Raw genomic sequence first — 20,435 nt, forward strand, 5'->3', positions numbered from 1 at the left:
GCACATATATTTGCAGAGCAATCATTCACCGAAGAGCGGAGAAGCTGTATGTATTTGTTTGGCATTGGTTTCCTACAACACAATCGACGGTGCCGTCATCGTCATCATTTCCCACCGCTATTTCTTGTTTGCGCCGACGGCTGGTGCCGAATGCAACACAGTCGTCACCACCCGTCGTGCAGTGGGTAACTCACACACGAACAAGTGTGGGCGAAACCAGCATTGAAACGGGGGGAATATTGAGAGAGAAACAGTGAGAAAGCAAAAAGTCCCAAATACAGCTCAACGTTTCCCCTCCTTCTGTTGTTACATATGACACATAGACGGGGGGAAAGTGACGGCGTGGCATTGAATGAATCAAATTGTTGTTGTTCGTGAGAGACTTTAACCCGAAGGTCATTCGTCTCTTCTTCAAATGAATAAAAACAAAGCACAGCTGGTGCCTGCGATTATCACACCGCAACAAAATGAGCAGTTCAACTTGAATGTTGAAGCAGTTCAACGCACGTGGATAAAAAATTAAATAAAACATGATTGTTGTGTGCTCAAATCAAAATATCCGATGTTACTATAACTGAAACAAAATAACAGAAATGAATGTCCAATGTAACAATTGTTGAAACAGAACGACCTATGTGATTTATCCTATGTACATATTTTTGGTCAAAACGTCCTATCTGATGTTTTTTATAGATTTCAGTGTAATTTCCAAATAAATTGACAAAATTTCATTTCATACGTTGAACTCTATTACACTGCTTCCCTCTACAAGCAACACAGTGGGGAAAAATTGTTTCATTTTGATACAGTTTCAAAATATATTTTCACAACCTTCAAGCTCGATTTACTCGAAATGTGTGAATTGTTAGATAGGCCATTTTGAAAAGTTACGCGAGATTTGTTTCAGGAACATGGGGTTTTCTGGAAAACGGCGTTCGGGGAAACAATTTTCGGTGAGAAGTTACACAACCCTCTTTCAGATTTTCGATTCTGCACGGGAAAAAATTCTGTGGTAAAAATTACTATTGTAGCTGACTACGCCCATTCTTGAAACTACCATAGAATTTCAGACCAATTTACTATGTTTACGGTACATCCCACCACATTTCTGATATATTTGACAGAAATAATTTACAACAATCTGATTTCGACAACAGACATGGTAAAATCAAGCGCATATCTGGTCTGCTGAAAATTGCCGGTGCGAGCGCTTAAGTTAACCCCCTAATGGCCGGTACGCTGATCATAAGTACTGTGCAAAAAGATAGGACAAGAAACGGTCAAGGAATGATTCCGCTACCGAAATTACTTGAGCTGTACGCTGCTGAGAAGTAGAGTTGATTTCATAACGTCGGTAACGCCTGCTGTACAAATCAAATGGAGCTGTCACTTTTCCGTACGGAAAAATGTGCCGCTCAATTATTCCGCAAGTAAAAGTGACACGTTGCTCTTACTGTATCGGCTGTCAAAATTACTTTGGTAAAAAAGAGAAATTTTACTTGAGCGCATTACGTTTCAGGTGCGTACTACGCATAAAATGGTAGTTTTTAGCGCACAATTTTTTTGCGTGTGCTTCGAGACAAAAATCGTAACGCCGTGAATAATGATAATCATAACGCTTGGTCTGTCAAGATCATTTTGTTTGTTGTTTTTGCGTTGGAACTGGGAGGGTGGTCAGTCCGTCGCCGGTTTTTGGTCACACGTTGCTCGGATCTGAGTTTCTCAGATCTGTTTCTACATCTGCTATATTCTACGGGTTCAGGTTAGTGTTTTATTATAGAATTTAGTGCTTTTCCATTCATACATAGAACTATTTCCTCAATGTTTCTAGATGGAAGAAAGCAATAGCGTGATTTCTCCGGTCACAGCAACGGAAGACGAAGAAGCTCCTGTAAAATCCAAACGGCCACAATTTGGCAATCGCTTTCTGTCGGACGAGGACGATGTGTTCCAGCACAATGCTTGGTAGGGTTCTTTACCGGGTGCGCTTTCTCAGTGGTTCCAGAAAGTCTTATCCCGCGTTGAGATTTTATAGTGACTATGAATTCACTCGGTACCGGAAGAAGCCTCGAATTGGTGAACGGTTTCTTAAAGATCCTGCAAAGGTTTTCGATTTTAATACATGGTTAGTGATAACTCTCCGACAGGGCTGGTAGCAGGTCAGATTTTAAGATACTTGGTCTCTATTTTAATGCAAGTCTAAAAGTCTCTTAATGGAAAATCTCTAAAGTTACGTTTTTAATCACAATAATTGTGATTGAAGTCACTATTCTTCTATTCCTTGCGATGATTCAAAATCCAACCAGGAATTATTGGACATGTTCCATATATTTTTAGTAGTGAAAAAAGCACTGATATTCGAAACAAAATATTCGATTATTCGCAGTAAATTTATTTAGTTTCTGAGGAAATTCGTCAAAGGGTTTCCATGAACTAGAAAAAAAAATTGTAGAAGAAATTTGTTTTTTTTTTTTTTCTATTTTTTCTAATATTTCAATATCGTTGTTTTCATTTTTTAAATCTTTTGTTTGTTTTTAATAGTTCACTTAAATGTAACTTGAAATATGGATTACCCTCCAATGTTTTTCAATTTAATATCCGTTCGTTTCCTTGACCCGATGTAAAGTTCAACTAACAGTTTATCGCTTATAATAAAGTTAAAATTATAAATCAAATTAAGAACTTCTACAAGATTTACTCAAGGAGTTCATATGTTCATAGTTCAAATGATTTTATTCGTGAATTCGTTTACTTTTTATCTTAGGATAAATTAGAAACTTTTTCCAGGAAATCTTTTGAGAACTTTTCTAGAAATTCCTCAAAAATTCCTACAGAAATGTATCTAGAAATTTCTCCAACATTTCATTAACGAATTACTCCTGCAGTTCTTCTAAACTGTTTTCGAACGGAATTTACCAAGTGCAATCTCCATGGGTTCTGCAAAATTTCGTTTGAGTTTCCACACAAAAACTACAGCATTTATTACGACCATTTCTACACAAGTTTTTTTTGGAGATTCTGTTTAATGTATTTTAAGCAATGCCTTCAAAAAATCCTGCATGATTTCATCCAGGTATTACATTAGTTTTTTTTTCCACGAAAAAATATATTTTATTTAGAAATCATCTCCTAAAGTTGGAAAGTTTCTCAGAGATCCTCGCAAGAATTTAGCCGGAATTTCTACAGTAATTAAGGCTGCCCTCCCCTTGGTTATGCGACCTTGCCGCGATGAGAGGGCATAATCCATTAGCCCATATGATGGAAACCAAAGGCGTAACCTGTAGTGGTGGTATCACATTTGGCATTTTTTGCTTAAAGCCGCGTCATAATTCATATGGCATAGACGCAATAATATCTCGGATGTGATCCAACGGACATTCTGCGTCATTGATAGAATTGATGCCCATTTCAAATAATTAATCTATTCGAAGTGGACATTAATACTATTGGTGACGTTCAGTTTGCCTTTTGCTAACCAGAATGATCCGTAGCCACTCTTACTATTAGCTAGCAAGATACATCGTTATCATATACGACGTAGGGAATACTTAGGAACTCTTAGGAAAATGACTAGTAGATTCACTGAGTAGAAATAAGTGGCGACAATCTTATTTTAATATGGTTTTTACATTGCCATAATAAGAAATACCTCATTTGTAACAGCGGTATAAATAATCTAATTCCAGCTTCATTTTCGCAAAATTTACAAGTAGAAAGTAGGCGTTGTGAAGCATTGCATTTGCCGCCGAAAAGTGAATCTTGTAGGAGACTGTAATAGAAGCCTAAGGTAACTTTACTCTTTAATATTCACTATAAAAATGACTATGGAAAGTAAGACGCTGAGATCGATCATTAGGGTACACTTGCTAGTTTCGAAAAATTGTTGAACAGACAAGGAAAGCGACTTTTTTCTTTAAGGATATATGAACGTAATGACCAATATATACTTTAAAAAACAAAAAATGAAATTAACTAGAACTACTACTAAACAGCCTAATTTTGTTAAGACTTGACGACACTTGACATTTAAGACTCAAATCTTACGTAAAAGGCAATAGTAATCAGAATAGCACTTGAATGACAAATTATTAAAAACCATTTCGACTTGACAGTATTAGCACAGACAAACAGACGTAACACTTAGAACAAATCCTGATCAAAATCATAGTCACGATGACATGTACGCCCAATGCTAAAATCGGTGTGTTTGGCCGATGGACCAACAGATGGCGGTAGTGTGTAAACGTCAAACGCGAACAAAAACGATGCGAGCGCTGCGGGTGGTGGATTGGCCACCTACCATATATTTGAATCGGCCGTTAAAAAGGTGGTCGATGGACATCGGTGAGAGTGTGACGTCTGTTTGTCTGTGGTATTAGTAATGCACTACTATTTCAAACAAATTCTAATGGAGCTGCTGATTTTCATAATGCTTCCTTTTCTCAGAAGCAAGGGAATATGGGTACTTTTCAAAAACTACCACGTCACAATACTAATAAAAAACAGTGTTCATGTGGGCGCCATTGCCTAGTCCGTCTGAGTACTGAGAGGGGAAACTTGGCAAAAGCCAGACCGAGGGTTCAGCCTTGACAAGTTAAGCTGTCAGCTCCAACTGAATACCATACAAAAAAGAAAAAAAAAATCTACAGTAATTAAGGCTGACATTACGATAGGATTTGCATAAGCGATACTTTCCGAATTTTCCCTGAGATTTATCCAATGATGTCCTAATAAGTGTCCTTGATGATCTCCTGGTGAAATCTCCTGAAAAATCCGGGTTATTTTAGAACTTCCTTAGGAAATTTCTCAATAAATTATCGCTGGACTGGAGAGATCATAGGATTTCCTCTGAAATAAATTCCAAAGGTATCTCCTCAGAGAAATTATTATTAGTTAGAATCTTTGAATAACGAATTCTGGAGAAAATTCTAAGGAATCAATACATGTCAGGGAAAATATTGCTTGAATTATTGAAATTGTGCTAATTGGAAATCTGGAGAACTGGATTTCAGAATTATCATGAGAAGTTTTTGGTTGAATATGTGGGGGAATTCTTGAAGCAATCCGTGGTGGAGTCTCTAAAGTAATTTTTGGAGCTATCTTCCAAAAATCCCATGATTTCAATTCATGAAGGTATATAAAGCCTGTCCACGTTAAATTTCGGACACCCAAATAATGGCAGCAAAAAAAAGTTACTCATAATTCAACAAAACAATTGTTTATTTCAGAATAAAAGAGTTATATCTACAAAATAAACAGTTGACAAGGATGTTAATCCTTCTTTCTGTAAAATTCTCGAACTTTCTGTGGTACACCCGCCATCCGTGTCCGAAATTTATCGTGGACAGGCTTTAGAACTTATACCTACACTGCCGGTGGATACATACCTAAGTGTCACATGAGCATTTTTGTGGAGAAAGAGATTTTCTTACTAAACGTCAATCATAACATGTACTTTCAGAATACCTAGCAGAAATGAATGGTTTATTCTGAAAAATACCGGAAAAAATAAAGTAGAGTTGTCCCATTGGGAAAAATAGACGCATAACGGTCCCATTGCAGTACCTATTGTAAATTTTTATAGCACCTGCTATTTACAAACCTCAAGGAAGCTTGAATAAACTACATACAAATACATAGTGTTATTGGGGAATAGTTTTCGAGGAGATCGTTTCAAAAGTATGATACGGGGGCTATCCACCTGAAAAGAAAAGTAATCGTCTATCTCGTTATGTAGAAAATTTCCCAACGTTTACGTTCAAACACAACCTGGTTTCCTATTAGACAATCTGTTGCAATTTTTTTTTCTTTGTATCAGATCAGACTCTGAAGATACACTCAAAATAATCCAAACGTCATTGTTACGTGAAAACATACGTGATTTTTTTTTCATCACACTTTTCACGTAGCTCTTACGTTAATCATAGGTAGCCCAGAATGAACGCATGAACTTTTGAACTTCGTCCATTCCACCGTCGCTGAACGTAAGAGCTACGTGGATTTTCCGGTAGCCTTTACGAAGCGTTTCAATAGGACCTAGATGGTTTTGCATTAAATTTAACTGTAATAAAGACCAATCTTATTTCTAATAGGCTTTGGAAGAAAACTAATTCCCAATTGGAAAATGTAAACAAACTTAAAAGATTGTGATATTTTTATTGTCAATCTGAGCATTTTGATTCCTGTTCGTTTCCCCAATGTTGTAAGTTTGGTCTGTCTTGTTGTAGCCTTCGCGTGCTATAATTGATAGAGGTTATAAATCACGTATAAAATATGAAGTAATACACGGATTCTTCGGTATTCAAAGCATATTTACCTTGAAATCAATCTTACACAGGGTTTTAAGCAGCAGCAGCTTCTGAAGTTCTTCTAAAATCAAGCGGGCGCCATCTTAGGATTTGAGCTCAACACCGAATGTACGTACACTATGCAGATGTCAAAATGAACTCAGGCACCTACGTGAATTCCACGTAAGCACGATAGGTAACCTCAGTAAACATTACCGAGTCACTATTTGATGGTTATGAACGGTTTAGTGATCTTTATCTTAGTCAGGTGAAGTGGAGGTAAAATGAATTTGGAATGATCTACGTGATTTTTCACGTAGCAATGACGTTTGGATTTTTTTGAGTGTAGGCCACCAGATCCGCTTCCAACGTTGAGTCCGGTGCATGGGTTTGCAAAAAATAGATCTTTGCGTGTCGACGATACTGCCTTTCGTCCGAAACGGGATACTTTGCAGGTGATTCGCTTTTTGATGCCGTTAAAAGTACTGCACTCTCCGCTCAGCTAGAAGAAACAAAAAACAAATCAATAAAGAATTAAAGTTTATTTAAAACAAAGTTTACTTACCATCATCTTTTAAATATTGTATGCGGTTTTGAAAGTTTTGGAGTCAAACTTGCAATTTCTCCAAACGACCGGCCATTTTTAAACCCACCATGACAAAGAATGAACTAGAAGTTGAACTGTCAAAATTTCGGTTCATTCACCCGTACGTTCTTTTCACGTAAGTGTGATGTTCTCCAACAGTAAATGTTATTAAGGGTTCATTTCATACATATTTACGTCTAGGTGATTGTTACCGTCGTCAGGTAAACTAGAGAAAAGTTCATCTTTTTGGAATCCACGTGATTTTCCACGTAGCCTTGACGTGTGGATTTTTTTGAGTGTATGTGCATTTTATCTCTTTGAAAATAACTTTTTTTTTTATTAAAAACAGGTACCCAGATAGCCGTAGTGGTAAACGCGCAGCTATTCAGCATGACCAAGCTGAGGGTCGTGGGTTCGAATCCCACCGGTCGAGGATCTTTTCGGGTTGGAAATTTTCTCGACTTCCCAGGGCATAGAGTATCTTCGTACCTGCCACACGATATACACATGCAAAAATGGTCATCGGCATAGTAAGCTCTTAGTTAATAACTGTGGAAGTGCTCATAAGAACACTAAGCTGAGTAGCAGGCTCTGTCCCAGTGGGGACGTAAACGCCAGAAAGAAGAAGTTTGCAATCTATTCCTGTTTGGATTATTTTTGTTTTCTTGGTGTTTTTTACTCCATTTCGGTCTCTTTTTTGTTCCTATTCGATCTTCTTTTTCATGCAGAAAGTCTTGTGCGTATTTCGCGCGGCGTGTGAGGTAAGACTAGTCGAATGAGGTTACAATTGTCGACTCGCTCCTATTTGATTAACATTAGTCGTCTCACGTCACTCGAGGTGAGAGTGACTCGTCTCTTTTTTTTTAAGACACGTCCGGAAATTCCTCTAGAGATTTCTACAAACTCGTTCCGAATTTCTTCCGGTGGATTGAAGAATATTTAAAGAAATTTATCCAGAATTTGCTAAAGGAAGTTCAATGCAACTACGTCTAGTAATATCCACAGGGTATACTCTGAAATTTTTCCAAATTCTATTCCAGGATGTTCTTCAAAGATTTTTCTATCCATTCTCTCATCGATTGTTTCCATTATAGTCATTCCTGATGAACTGTTGCGAGGAAAAGCTTCCTACCTTCTGATGAAGTTGTTGGGGGATTTTTGGAACAATTCTTGTGATAAGCAGTAGATGAATTCACGAAGTAATTATATGTTGGAGAAATAAATGAAAAAATCGGCGTAAGGACTCCGGTAAGAATCCTTGTAGGGGTTAATGGAAAAACCCTTAACGAAGTTCTCCAAAAACTGGAATAAATTCATGGTTTTTTTTTTTGGAAGCAGGGTTGGGAAAAAATCTGAACTTCATTCTACAGTAGCCAAACAAAGCCAATCGCAGTCAGCGAAGCCAGTGAAACTCACGCCTATCGCTGCTGTAGGCAAAGAGCCTTGAAAATTGCAAAACACCCGTTGCTAAGAGCAATCCAAAATTACTGTAGTAAAATGTTCTATTTCCCGCTGTAAGTACTGGAAAATTGGTGGATAACAGTAGTTGTTTTAAAACTCTAAAGGAAATTCTGGACGTTTTATACAATTTTTAGAGTAATCCCTGTGGAAAGTCCTGGTAAGGTATTTCGAATCATAATTCACTGCACTGAGAACAAAAAATTTGACTAAAAAAAGAGACTAGAGAGATCATTGATAAAAAACAGAGACATAAATAATAATAAAGCCCTGTATTCTAGAAGATGTCTAGTTCTTGCAAGAAAATCTTCAAAGGTTCGTTGTAGAGTTTTTTAGATAAAATCGTTCAATGATTTTTTTCCAGGCCTAGAAGAATTTCTCAAGTTCTGACGCCAGATTTTCTAGTTTTTCTTCCAGTCATTTTCATATGGATTTCTTCACAAACTCATCAATATATTGTCTCAGGAATTGCTCCAAAATTCTTTCAGGGATTATTCCAGGAAACCTGTATAGAACTCTTCCAGGAATTCCTCAATAAACCCTCATCAAGTTCCTTCCAATTTGTTTTTCCAGGAATTTCGAATGGACGACTAGGAATGATGAAATGATGGATGGACGTCTACGAATTATTCTAGCAGTTCTTCCAATAATTTCTCGACAATTTTTTGAAATAATATATATAAGAATTCTTCCAAATTTCATTTAAGGTTTTCCATAAGCAAGTACTACAGACTTTAGTCCGATCACTGGTTTGATGTTCTTCTAGGAAATTCATCAAAACATTTCTGATGGATTTTTGAAGGAATCTTGAGAAGAGTTTCCGAAGTAATCTAACAGTATCTTTGGAGATATTCCTGAGATCAGAAATCAGTGGAGGGCACCGCTGGAGAATTCATGAAGATGTCATACAAACAAAATCTTGCTCAAAATCCTAGCGAAATCGATTGTAAAATCACGTTATAAACCACTGGAAGACGCATGATTATCTTGAGAAATTTGAGAAGAGACTAAAGAGAAAACCCTGGAAAAACTAATGGTGGAGTATGTGAATTAATTTCTGGAGTTCAATATAAAAAATATTTAGAAAATGCATACAAGATTATTAAGTAAGTCTTGTCGTAATTCAAAATTTACATATTGAAAAGTGATTTCCAAACTTATTACAGACGTGTTTTAAAAATAGTTCCAGGGTACGGAAAATTTTGAAACTTTGGGTTCCGGCACATTTTTTTTAGAAATCGATCTCGATAATCGGACTCCCGAGAATCCAACAGCTCTATCTCGGTAAAAATTTGGTTTGCCGACACTGCCGTGAATCGCAAGTCAGTCCCATCTGTATTTTCTTCAAAATTGAGTTGAGTTCAACCTTCAACATGTCTTCCAATGCTCTTTCAGATGCAATAATAAGATAATATGATTTGTTCGGAAAAATAGGAAAAAATAGCAAGTCAAATTGTCCCATAATGAAAATAACCGCATATCAGTCCCACTACAGATTTCCGCCCAGTGTAACGCAAAAAAGAACCGTATTTTGGTCATTTCAACATTTTTGTCGGAAAAGTATTGTAGTGAAAAGCGAATTATGAAAGTTTCATTAATATTCGATCATGTTTCAATCCTCTGAGATTTTTGAATATTCCCGTGGAAAACGAATTCAAAAAATTTCCAACCAATTTTCTCAATGCCTACTTTTTACAGATGGGACTGAATTGAGATTCACGGCAGGACATCTCGATAAAATAAGTTCCGAGATTCGTTAGGCAGCCACATTCTCAGCTGTTGGTTTTCGGCGAATCGTTTTGCTGGTATCGATGAAATAATTTATGGCTGGAATTTACTATAAACTTTTGGAAAAAAATCATTAGAAGATCTTGTGGAAATTGCATAAGGAATTCCAAAAATAATATCTAGTTGAAGTCCGAAAGCAGTTGTGCATCAAGCTCCGGGAAAATATTAAAATAAAGAACATCTTTTTGAGTAAATCGTGACAGAATTATAAGAGGATTTGAGCAATTTTCGAAAAAGCTCTGAAATTTTTGAGCACTTCACAAGAAACTCCTTGAAAAGTTTCAGGATCAATTAATTAAAAGATTCTACTAGAAGGTCTTAGAAGAACTTCCTGATCAATTCCAGAAATTCCCAAAGAGTTCGTAGAAAGAACTCCTAAAGCAATTTCAAGCCATAAGAAACTCCTCGAGTCATAAGACTGCATTAGAAGCTACTAGAGCAAGTTGTATAGAAATTCTAGAAGAATTTCAATAGAAACTCCTAAAGAAATCCACAATGACACATAGAAGAATATAACCAGAACTTCTTGATACATTTTCATAAAAAAAACTTTTAAAACAAATTCTGTTCTCACAAAATTCAGGAAAAAAAAAACAATTAATCTGAGTTAAACTTCAAATTTTTAAGAGCACACATCTGAAAACCAAACACCTATTTGTGCTTAAAACTCAACCGATTGATCACCGCCAGCTAGTATTCATAAAAATGTCTGCCCAGATTTTCTAAAAAATCCTATTCTGATTCTTGTATGGTTTCTATTTGGTTCCGATTTGGTCTCCTTTCTAAGCATAAGGTTCCTAAAGTTCCTATTTTTAAAACAATCGGTCGCTACCAGCCCTACTTTTCCGTTCGAAGGACACTAATCAGCCATATTTTACTTCCAGGGACAACGTTGAGTGGGACGAAGAGCAAGAACAGGCAGCCTTGGAAGGCGTCAAGAAGAATTCAACCGTTAAGATGAATGTCCAAGATGCTGAGAAGTTGGAACTGGAAGCAGATTCGAATTGGGACAAGTTCTACGGCATCCATCAGAACCGATTCTTTAAGGATCGTCATTGGCTGTTCACGGAGTTTCCCGAACTGGCCCCCAGAAACACCAAGGACGCCCCGGAGCGAGTTTTTCCCGAGGGTACCGAAGGTAGTGGATGCAGTTCGGAAACGCAATTAACGGTGGATCCGAATAGGCAGCGGACCATTTTTGAAGTTGGTTGTGGAGTAGGCAATACCGTTTTCCCTATTCTTAAGTATAGCATTGAGGAAAATTTGAAAATTTACGCTAGTGATTTCTCGAAGCAAGCAATACAAATTTTAAAGGAAAGCAAAGAATTCGACGAAAAGCGATGCGAAGCATTTGTACTGGATGCCACAGCGGAAACTTGGGACGTTCCCTTTGAGGAGAACAGTATCGACATCATAGTACTGATATTTGTTCTGTCGGCAATTGATCCGGAGCGGTAAGTTAAAGGTTTCGAATCTAGTCCCATCATGTGTTAACATCATAAATTCTTTCACAGAATGCAACATATCGCCAATCAAATTGGTCGCTATCTAAAGCCGGGAGGACAACTGCTGCTCAGAGATTACGGTCGTTACGATTTGGCTCAGTTGAGATTCAAACCAGGGAAATGCCTGAAGGAGAATTTCTATGCGCGAGGTGATGGCACTTTAGTTTATTTCTTCACACAGGAAGAATTGCGGACACTTTTTCAAAATGCAGGGCTTGTTGAAGAGCAGAATATTGTCGACCGTAGGTTACAAGTCAATCGAGGAAAGATGTTAAAGATGTATCGCGTGTGGGTGCAAGTAAAGTTTAGGAAGCCTTTGCAATAAATTGTCTTGTACCCCAAAGGACTCGTGTTTTGTAGATAGAGAAATCCCATTTACGCAGAGGTTCCCAAACCTTCTCAGATGGTGGCGCATTTACCATTTTTCTGGAAATGGCGCGGCGCACCAAAATAGAAAACGCGAAATTTGAAAAGCCTTTTCATTTGTGATAACTAATAAAATAAGTTTTGTTTTATTTGTTTTCTCTATATCTCATACTTGACCAAAGCCAAGAAGTATCACTGGAAAAGATTAAGGTGAAGATGCTTCGAAGCCAAACCTCAAGCTTTCGTTGGTGGTAACCAATCGATCAAGATTTCCTCTTTAACCGTTATCTGGTTCTCTAGATTTGTGCTCTTGAAAAATTGAGGATTGGCTTCGATTCATCTTTATCTTATTTGTACTGGAGGGTTAGCAAGCTTACAAGTTTTACCATCAATAAAGGTTAAAATTCATTTAATGTTAAAAACGGCATTGTTTGGTTTTATGTATTGAATCGATTGTCTTTTACTAATTTGTGTGACTATCACTTTTACATGTACGCACTTCTAAAAATACACAATGTTTCAACATGCGTCCATTTTTTTTTTGGAATCAATCAAATGAGGGCTAAAACTATCAAATTTCACAAAACTCTTCATTGTACCTCCATAAAAATTCCTGAAGTGGATATTAAAAATTGTAAAAGTGTTCATTCAAAATGATTATCTTTTGAAGAAAATGTGATTATAAAAACTGTCGATAATGCGGGACACTTAGAAAAAAAAAATAAAAAAATATTAACAATAAGTTTTTTATAGCATTAAATTCCAAATGGAGCTCAGAAAGTTTCTTCACCAATTCTGCTAAACAAATGTTTACTTTTCTTGAGCGGAACAGCATACTTAGCTTAGCGGTTGTCCCAACGATTTTTTAAAAATTTTATCGTTGAATACAAGTTAAACTGTGTAACAATCATATTTTTCACATATGATTGGTAATCTATTATTTTTGTAAAGGATTTCTAATATTATGAGCTCATTTCCGAGTTAGTTTCAAATTAATTTGCGGCGCCCCTGAAGAAGTGCTACGGCGCACCAGGGCGCCGCGGCGCACAGTTTGGGAAGTACTGCATTTACGGGTCTTGATTTTGCGAAAGTTCAGAGTTGGGCGACTCACTCACGAATCATTCAAATCAGTCATGCCCAAAGTACGGCCCGCGGCTTCATTTTGTGCGGCCCGTGAACTGCCCATAACTGCATATTTGTAACATTCGACAAAAGTAGGCATTGAGTTGGTGTTGGGCCTTCCTTAGCCGAGTGGTTAGAGCCCGTGGCTACAAAGCAAAGCCATGCTGAAGGTGTCTGGGTTCGATTCCCGGTCGGTCCAGGATCTTTTCGTAATGGAAATTTCCTTGACTTCCCTGGGCACTGAACTGTCAATTATAATGAAAATCATTTTCCCTGTCTGTTGTTCTGTCTTGCTTTACTTCTGAGCCCAAATATCATCCATTATTACCATTATTAGTTTCTAGGGAAACTATATTTTAAGCTTTCAATATTTTAGTTCATTCTACAGCACAAAACAAAAAGATTTCTGTAAAAGGCCCCCTCCAAATTTTTGGCCCCGGGCCTCCTCATTTGTAAATTCGACCCTTATCTATATACTGATGAGTTTGTACCCGTTGATGAACACTGTAGTGAATGAACTGTATGATTGTTCAGAATTCATTACGCGTGTACAATTTAGCTAACTGGAAATTTGTGAATGTGTTCGAAGAACGTCAATGAGCGTCACATTCACTGAACGAAATCATCCGCCATAGATTGAATGATTTTTGCCTCATCCGAGCCCCATACCTATTTTCAGACACATTCAAGATGATTTTCATCTCCGGTGAAATCATCTGTTTACAAATCGCACTGTATGGAAATCATCCTATCTTGAAAGTATTTTCATCCTTTCAAAAGATGCTCGAGTTTGAATGATTTTCATACATCAATGTAAACAACCGTCATTACATGCTTGGTAACAATAAAAATTATACAAATCGTCTTCAAACAATAACCAAACGGTTATAGTTTTATACACATTATATTTTATTGTAAATTAACAATATCACAAATTCACATTAAACCAGGAATTACATATTTCTCCACTTAGGCTAATTCTAACTAAAGTCCTTGGCATGCTCGATTTGTGGTTTTCGTACACTTGAATGCGAGCTTGAAAGTAATAAACATAATTTCTATAGAAATAATTCTGGAAAAATCCTTTATAAAATGAAATTACCTGTGAAATCCAAAAGGCAAAACTAGGGACACCACGCTGCTTCAACCATTTTTTGGTAAACATTCCAAGAACAATTTGACGTTTAGGATCGTTAGTTTTCCGTCTGATGTTTCACACGATAGTTGAATGATTTTTGATTAGGAGCATGGTAGAAAAAAAAATCCGTCAGTTATTGCATGGTATTCATTTGTGTTGTCTTAATTCAACTGTCTACTTATTGTCATACGGAAATATAATAAAAGTCATTTCATAATTGGATGATTTTTGTTCAGATGCATGAGGATGCATCATGGCATCATATTCCTTTATAATCATTCAAAATAAGGAATATGAATATTTTCAGCCTTGTGTATTACAAATCATTCAATGTAAGGCTGGAGCTTTCGTTCAGTGTTGGAATCGATGATGATCGTGAATGAGTAAAGTGGTATGCGTAAAGTAGTTGATGGCCTGTGTACGGGATTGTATGGATGTATGGACGATGAAGGAAAACGAATGAAATGGATGGTGCGAGAAGATGAAAACGCGACAGGCGACTTGAGGAGAAGCAGGACGAAGTTTTCAGTCTTGAAAGTACTTTTGCGTGGAGTAGTCGTCAGTTCGATTTACGAGAGACGAAATCAAAATTATTATTTCTTAGTGGGATTGTTGAACTTCGTTTCGGTCACTACAAACACCTTGTTCATAATTAAGGGGACACGGGAGACCGTGTTATTTTCCCTATCTTTTGTCTCACTCTAACAATTATCATCAAAACTTTGCCGAAGCAAATCTCGAGTTTTAGTGAACCGATGAAGCTGAAAATTTAATCGATTGTGCACCACATATATAGAATATAGTGATAAATTTTTCACATCCCTATATTGAGTGGTACTTGAGATCTGCTTCTTCAAATGGATAGGATGATTATAATGACGTCCCGTGCGGCCTTAAGAAAAAGTGAAATTATAGAACCACATTTAGTTGGAAGTTTCGCATACGGCGATTTTTCTTTGCAAAAGCAAGTTTTCCCATAATATATCCTATACAAACTTTGAACGGCTGTGGCGTTATAATTTTGCACAGTTATGGAGTCCAAATGACACCCAAAAAGTGGAGCAAGAAATTGTATATTTCATAATATATTTTTTCATATATTATAACCGTGTCCCAGGCTGCTCCAGTGTATTTTCGACTAGGATTGAAAGGCTATTTGTAAAGTGTTAATTGGAAAACTATTTTTCCTTTTTCAAAACTATCGAAGGTCGGAGGTTGAAGTAATAATGTCAAATAGAATGATTACTACTATAACCAAAATAATATTGTTATGTAGGCTTATCGAGCTTACTCTCCGTCTACTACAATTGACTTACCAAGGACGCCATTCACCGATCATGACACTTTTCTCTAAGAAGTGAACAATTATTCGCATCAAAAGTTACCAAAATATAATAGAATATCACATGGATTACGTTGGAGTGAAATTCATTTCATTTCATATTCTATATTATCTGTAGATTTCATGCTGTCAAAGGTGGTAGACATAAGTTTATCAGTATTTTATTAATTAGCCCGTATAGGCCTGAGTGGAAGCAAAAATACTAAAACCCTCACCGTTCAGCGAATACTTAACGGATTCATATAATTTTTTGTCAGTATACTGGCCCACATGTCTAGTTCTTAAAAGTGGCCAAGGTATCTCGGGAATGTTTCTGTGGTCTGAGATATTCTGGTGGGTCACTGGGTCAGGTCGGGTATAAAAGGGCTATTTTTTGGGACACGCCAAGTTGTCTTTATTTATTTGCAATGGCGTCTTTATTTATTTAAATCATTAAGATCCGATATTCAAAATTATAAATGAATAGGGTAACCAATATAATTTGGACCCCTATATATTTTGGACCCCCTTGGCCATTTTACTGCAAATTTCCCACACTCAAGATAATGTCCTCATTTGATTCATGTGCCAAACCATATGGATTTTTGCAATGGGGGTTTGCATATGGAAAGTATGTGCATAATCAATGGATTGTCGCCAATCTTAATTTCCATTGAAAGCATGATTATTTCATATCCAATCCATAATCCAGACACATACTTTATATGGGCGGCTTCAATGGAGTATATTGACCGAACAAATAATTTCAATGAACGTTTTTAAATTTTTCGTGTTAAATCCAATAATGAACGAAAACAAATGAGTGAATATAAATACAGTTTATTATATAGTCTGATGATGAAACAATAAAATAGAATGAGCAGCAGAATAAGACAAACCAAAAATTACCATCTTTTTAGGGCAACTCGTATTGGTCTTCTACGCAATCTCTGTGGGCAGAGAGTTCATCAGTTTATAATCATTCTTTGCTGTTACATCTATCTAATGAAATTCGATGTCTCCATCTGCATAGAAGTAAACATAAGTTAAAATAATATCAAAGTATTGAAATTTAGCAAATATACCTTTCGATGCAGCCAAATTTAGCTGGATAAATACAGCTTCACAAGGTCACTACTGCGAAACCTTCACACGGACGCCATATTTTTTGCACAATGTGCTTCAGAAGAACGTATAACTTGCACATACTTTGAATATGTTTCAAATGCTATATATATGACACAAATAAAACTAATGACACAGACAAACAGACGTCACACTCTCATCACTGTCCATCGACCAACTTTTTAACGATCAATTCAAATGTTGGGTAGGTGGTCAATCGACCACCCGCAGCGCTCGCGTCATTTTTGTTCGTGTTTGACGTTTACACACTACCGCCACCTGTTGGTCCATCGGCCAACTACAGTGTTTTTAGCATTGGGCGTACATGATTTCGCGACTATGATTTTGATCGAGATTTGTTCTAAGTGTTACGTCTGTTTCTCTGTGCTAATGATTTTGTTAATTTGAGCAATGTATGTGCAAATTCACATTAATTGAAGGAAGCTATTTTCTTGAGTGCAGTTTAAATCGAAAGACCTACTCAATTTGCATGCTATTTAGGAAGATAGGACTATACCGCATTTGCATCAACCGTTTGTACAAAGAAAATGTTTTTATTTTATCTGAAATTAATTTAATTTAATCGGTGCATCCATGCAACCGTTACACAACGTTACACACAGAAATTGAAGCCGTCAGAAAGTTTCAAATGTAAACAAAAACGTTTATCGAATTTCTGGACAAAAATCGTAGAATTTCTTCGGTTTTCCATTGTCGATCGATTGATTAGACTATGGGCAAGCATATTATACATCCAGTGTCATGGACTTTGTCGCCAAACGATAAAAAAATGCCGGGGGTCCAAAATATATACTTTGAGGGTCCAAAATGTATTGGTGTGTCCAAAATAATGAAAAACAGTGCTTCACAATTCAAATATTTTCGACGTTTTTTGGATCCTACATGACCGTTTGGGTATTTTTATCTCGTAGAGGAAGTTTTTCTCTACATTTTGACATGTTCTTTGACTTGGTTACGCTGTGCTATTAATTAATTGGGACACAAAACTAAAATCACTTCCTTAGAGGGTCCAAAATACGACCGTAACCCTAGTTTTGCAACATTTATGGTGGTAAGCTCCATCGAAGTTACGACGCCAATCGCGTATTATCCTCGATTTTACTATAGTAAAATCGAGGATAGTACGCGATTGGCGTATTAACTTCGATGGAGCTTACCACTATTAGAGTGTACCGGTTGCGTCCCATCAGACTTAATACCCTGAAGAACCGGCTCAAAATTTGTTGGATACTAAACCGTTTCAATTCTCTAACAGTAGAGATTATACATAATAATATACTGAAATATGTTCTCATGGGCTTGACACATATGTTTAGATACAAATTGGCCACTTTGTCGTAAATTTCAGGCATCCTGGGGACCCAAAATCGTTATTTTAAGGGTCAAACAAATGCAGTACACAAGGTTATCCAATTCAATCGTTTCTCAATAGTTTTACGCTGATGCGTTTTTCTTAAAATTCCTTGATAAAATGGCCACATTATAGCCGATTCAGGAAATTATCTGTAACTTGAAATTTGCCTACCTCCAGGGGCAAGTAGTACAGCACCCTTTTCAGCCGACCTGACCCAGTAACCCACCTGAAAAACTCCGGACACATGAACATTCCCGAAATGTTTTAATCACTGCAAGAAACTAGATATGTGTGCCAATATTCCTTTCGGGACGAACCACCACAATTCTCGCATAACTTCTGATCTCGCCCTAAAAGCCATTGGTAACCATGTGTGTAGCTCGTTGTTTCTGAGCATTTGAATGGATTTTCATGTTATTTAACAACGCTATCTCAAAGAAAGGATCATTATCTACCTGCCCGTGATGTTGGTTTGGATGCTTATTTTTTCTTGTGCTCAGAAACAATGAGCTACACACGTGGCTACCAATGGCTTTTAGGGCGTTATCTCAGAGTATGCGAGAATTGTACTGTTTGGCACCCGTGACATTGAATGATTCTTTAAGCCAATAAATCATTGTTTTATTAAACTTTTTTAATTTCGATTATTGAATTATCATTGATACTTGTAATTAAGCGCAAAAACTTTTGTTTACATCGTGTTTATAAAACACCAGCTCAGGGTAAACAAAATGTAAACAATCACCGTAAGAAATGAAAAAGTTTTATCTGTCGCAACTTTTCAACTATTCGGTTCTTCAGCACAGATCAAGCGTGTGCTAGAAAAAGGGCGTAAGTCGCATGATCGATTTCTCTTCATCGATCCTCTCTTCTGTTAATAAAGGTGACAAGATGCAAATTTATCGGTTTTTTTCACCTCATGACGCAAGATTGCATCGCTGCCAAGCGGTCTGAGATGAAAAAATATTAACAAACTTGCATCTTGTCACCTTTATTCACAGAAGAGAGGGTCGATGAAGAGAAATCGATCATGCGACTTACGCCCTTATTCTAGCACACGCTTGAGATACGAATCGAAAGTGGAAGAGAAGTGAATTGATTCACACAGCAAAGATTTCTGGAGGAAAAAAGTGCGACGGTGTCGGCACTTACCCGGTCGATGTTCGTTGTGGACTACCAATTTTCATTTTCAGTATTTTGATCAAATTATGTGGCTGAATCTGGTTTTAATGTCCACAATAATGCATAATATTGCATCAAAACATGAATGAGTGATTACATACGAATCATAAAAATAATGCACCGTACAAAAACTACGTAACAGAAACTCACAACTGTGGTTTAGAACCTTATATTTTTCATACGTCCATATTTGACATAGAAATAGAAATTTGAAATAGATGTAATTTTCACATTTAATATTCTTAATCTTCTATAGCAAAGTTTAAGAAAGTTTATTTTTTGGGGAACGTTCAAAAATTACATCAATCATTTAGGGGAGTGGGGGTGTACGAGAGTGAGACAGTGCATGCACTAGGGGCTTGAGAAAAAGCGTGATAGTGAGCATAAGAAAGATTTAGATAGACTTAAAAACAGGCATTGCAATCTCATCTGAAGAACGAGATCATCTTCAGATAACGGAAAGATATTATCTGTAATCCAAGAGCGCTCTGAAATGATATCATCTCTCAATCTTGAGCATTAGAAGATAACAGCTGTCATGACTGTTTGGTGGTTATTTTCTACGTTTCTTTATAGAGTTAACAACGCGTGATTAGAAGGCAATTTTGGAAAACAGTTTGTTTTTCCAAATAACAGTGATCTTCGAATATACCGTTGTATTTGACAACCAACAATGACGAGAAATCATTCAGGAATATTGGAAAACCGTGGTCAGTTAAGCGATGAAAACTACAATTTCTGAACGACACAAGACGGGGTTGGTGGTCTGATGGCTACCGCTTCTGCTTCATATGCAGAAGGTCATGGGTTCAATCCCAGGCCCGTCCCTTTCCTCGTACTTTGTAGTTGTATATCTCTCGCTTGCTTCTATCTTCCATTCTAAATATATCACACTCAAACTATTCGTTCATAGCAAACGCTAGAACCAGAGACGGACAAGAAACCGTTTCCCTAACGCTTCCTACTTCCACGCGCACGCCTTTCTTACGCCTGATACATAGGCAGTCTGCTAACCACAAAAGCAAACCTCTCTGCCATGCCTTTCCCCCAATCCATACACTCCCGCATCAACTGACGTGGATGCAGTGGAATATACGGTCTACGTGGGAGTCAGTTCAATGCATCATCAATTCCTCCCCCTTCCCCTCATTGGTCTGTATTCTGACGTGGCAGGTGCCATTG

At 37.0% G+C, this 20,435-nt stretch overlaps 1 protein-coding gene across 2 annotated transcripts; it reads left to right on the forward strand.

Moving 5' to 3' along the window:
- The first annotated feature begins 1,614 nt into the window (after nucleotides 1-1,614).
- Nucleotides 1,615-11,967, forward strand: LOC5568748 (methyltransferase-like protein). Of its 2 annotated transcripts, none has more exons than XM_001658078.2 (4): nucleotides 1,615-1,762; nucleotides 1,832-1,965; nucleotides 11,004-11,573; nucleotides 11,634-11,967. In XM_001658078.2, the coding sequence occupies exons 2-4, from the start codon at nucleotides 1,832-1,834 to the stop codon at nucleotides 11,947-11,949; spliced, it is 1,020 nt and encodes a 339-aa protein (XP_001658128.2). In that variant the 5' UTR covers nucleotides 1,615-1,762; the 3' UTR covers nucleotides 11,950-11,967. The 2 variants fall into 2 exon arrangements, with proteins under 2 accessions (XP_001658128.2, XP_001658129.2); XM_001658079.2 differs by having other exon boundaries at nucleotides 1,624-1,762; nucleotides 1,832-2,125.
- Nucleotides 11,968-20,435: the final 8,468 nt, after the last annotated feature.

This window comes from Aedes aegypti, chromosome 2 (assembly GCF_002204515.2).
Source record: "Aedes aegypti strain LVP_AGWG chromosome 2, AaegL5.0 Primary Assembly, whole genome shotgun sequence".
In the NCBI taxonomy this organism is placed as follows: domain Eukaryota; kingdom Metazoa; phylum Arthropoda; class Insecta; order Diptera; family Culicidae; genus Aedes; species Aedes aegypti.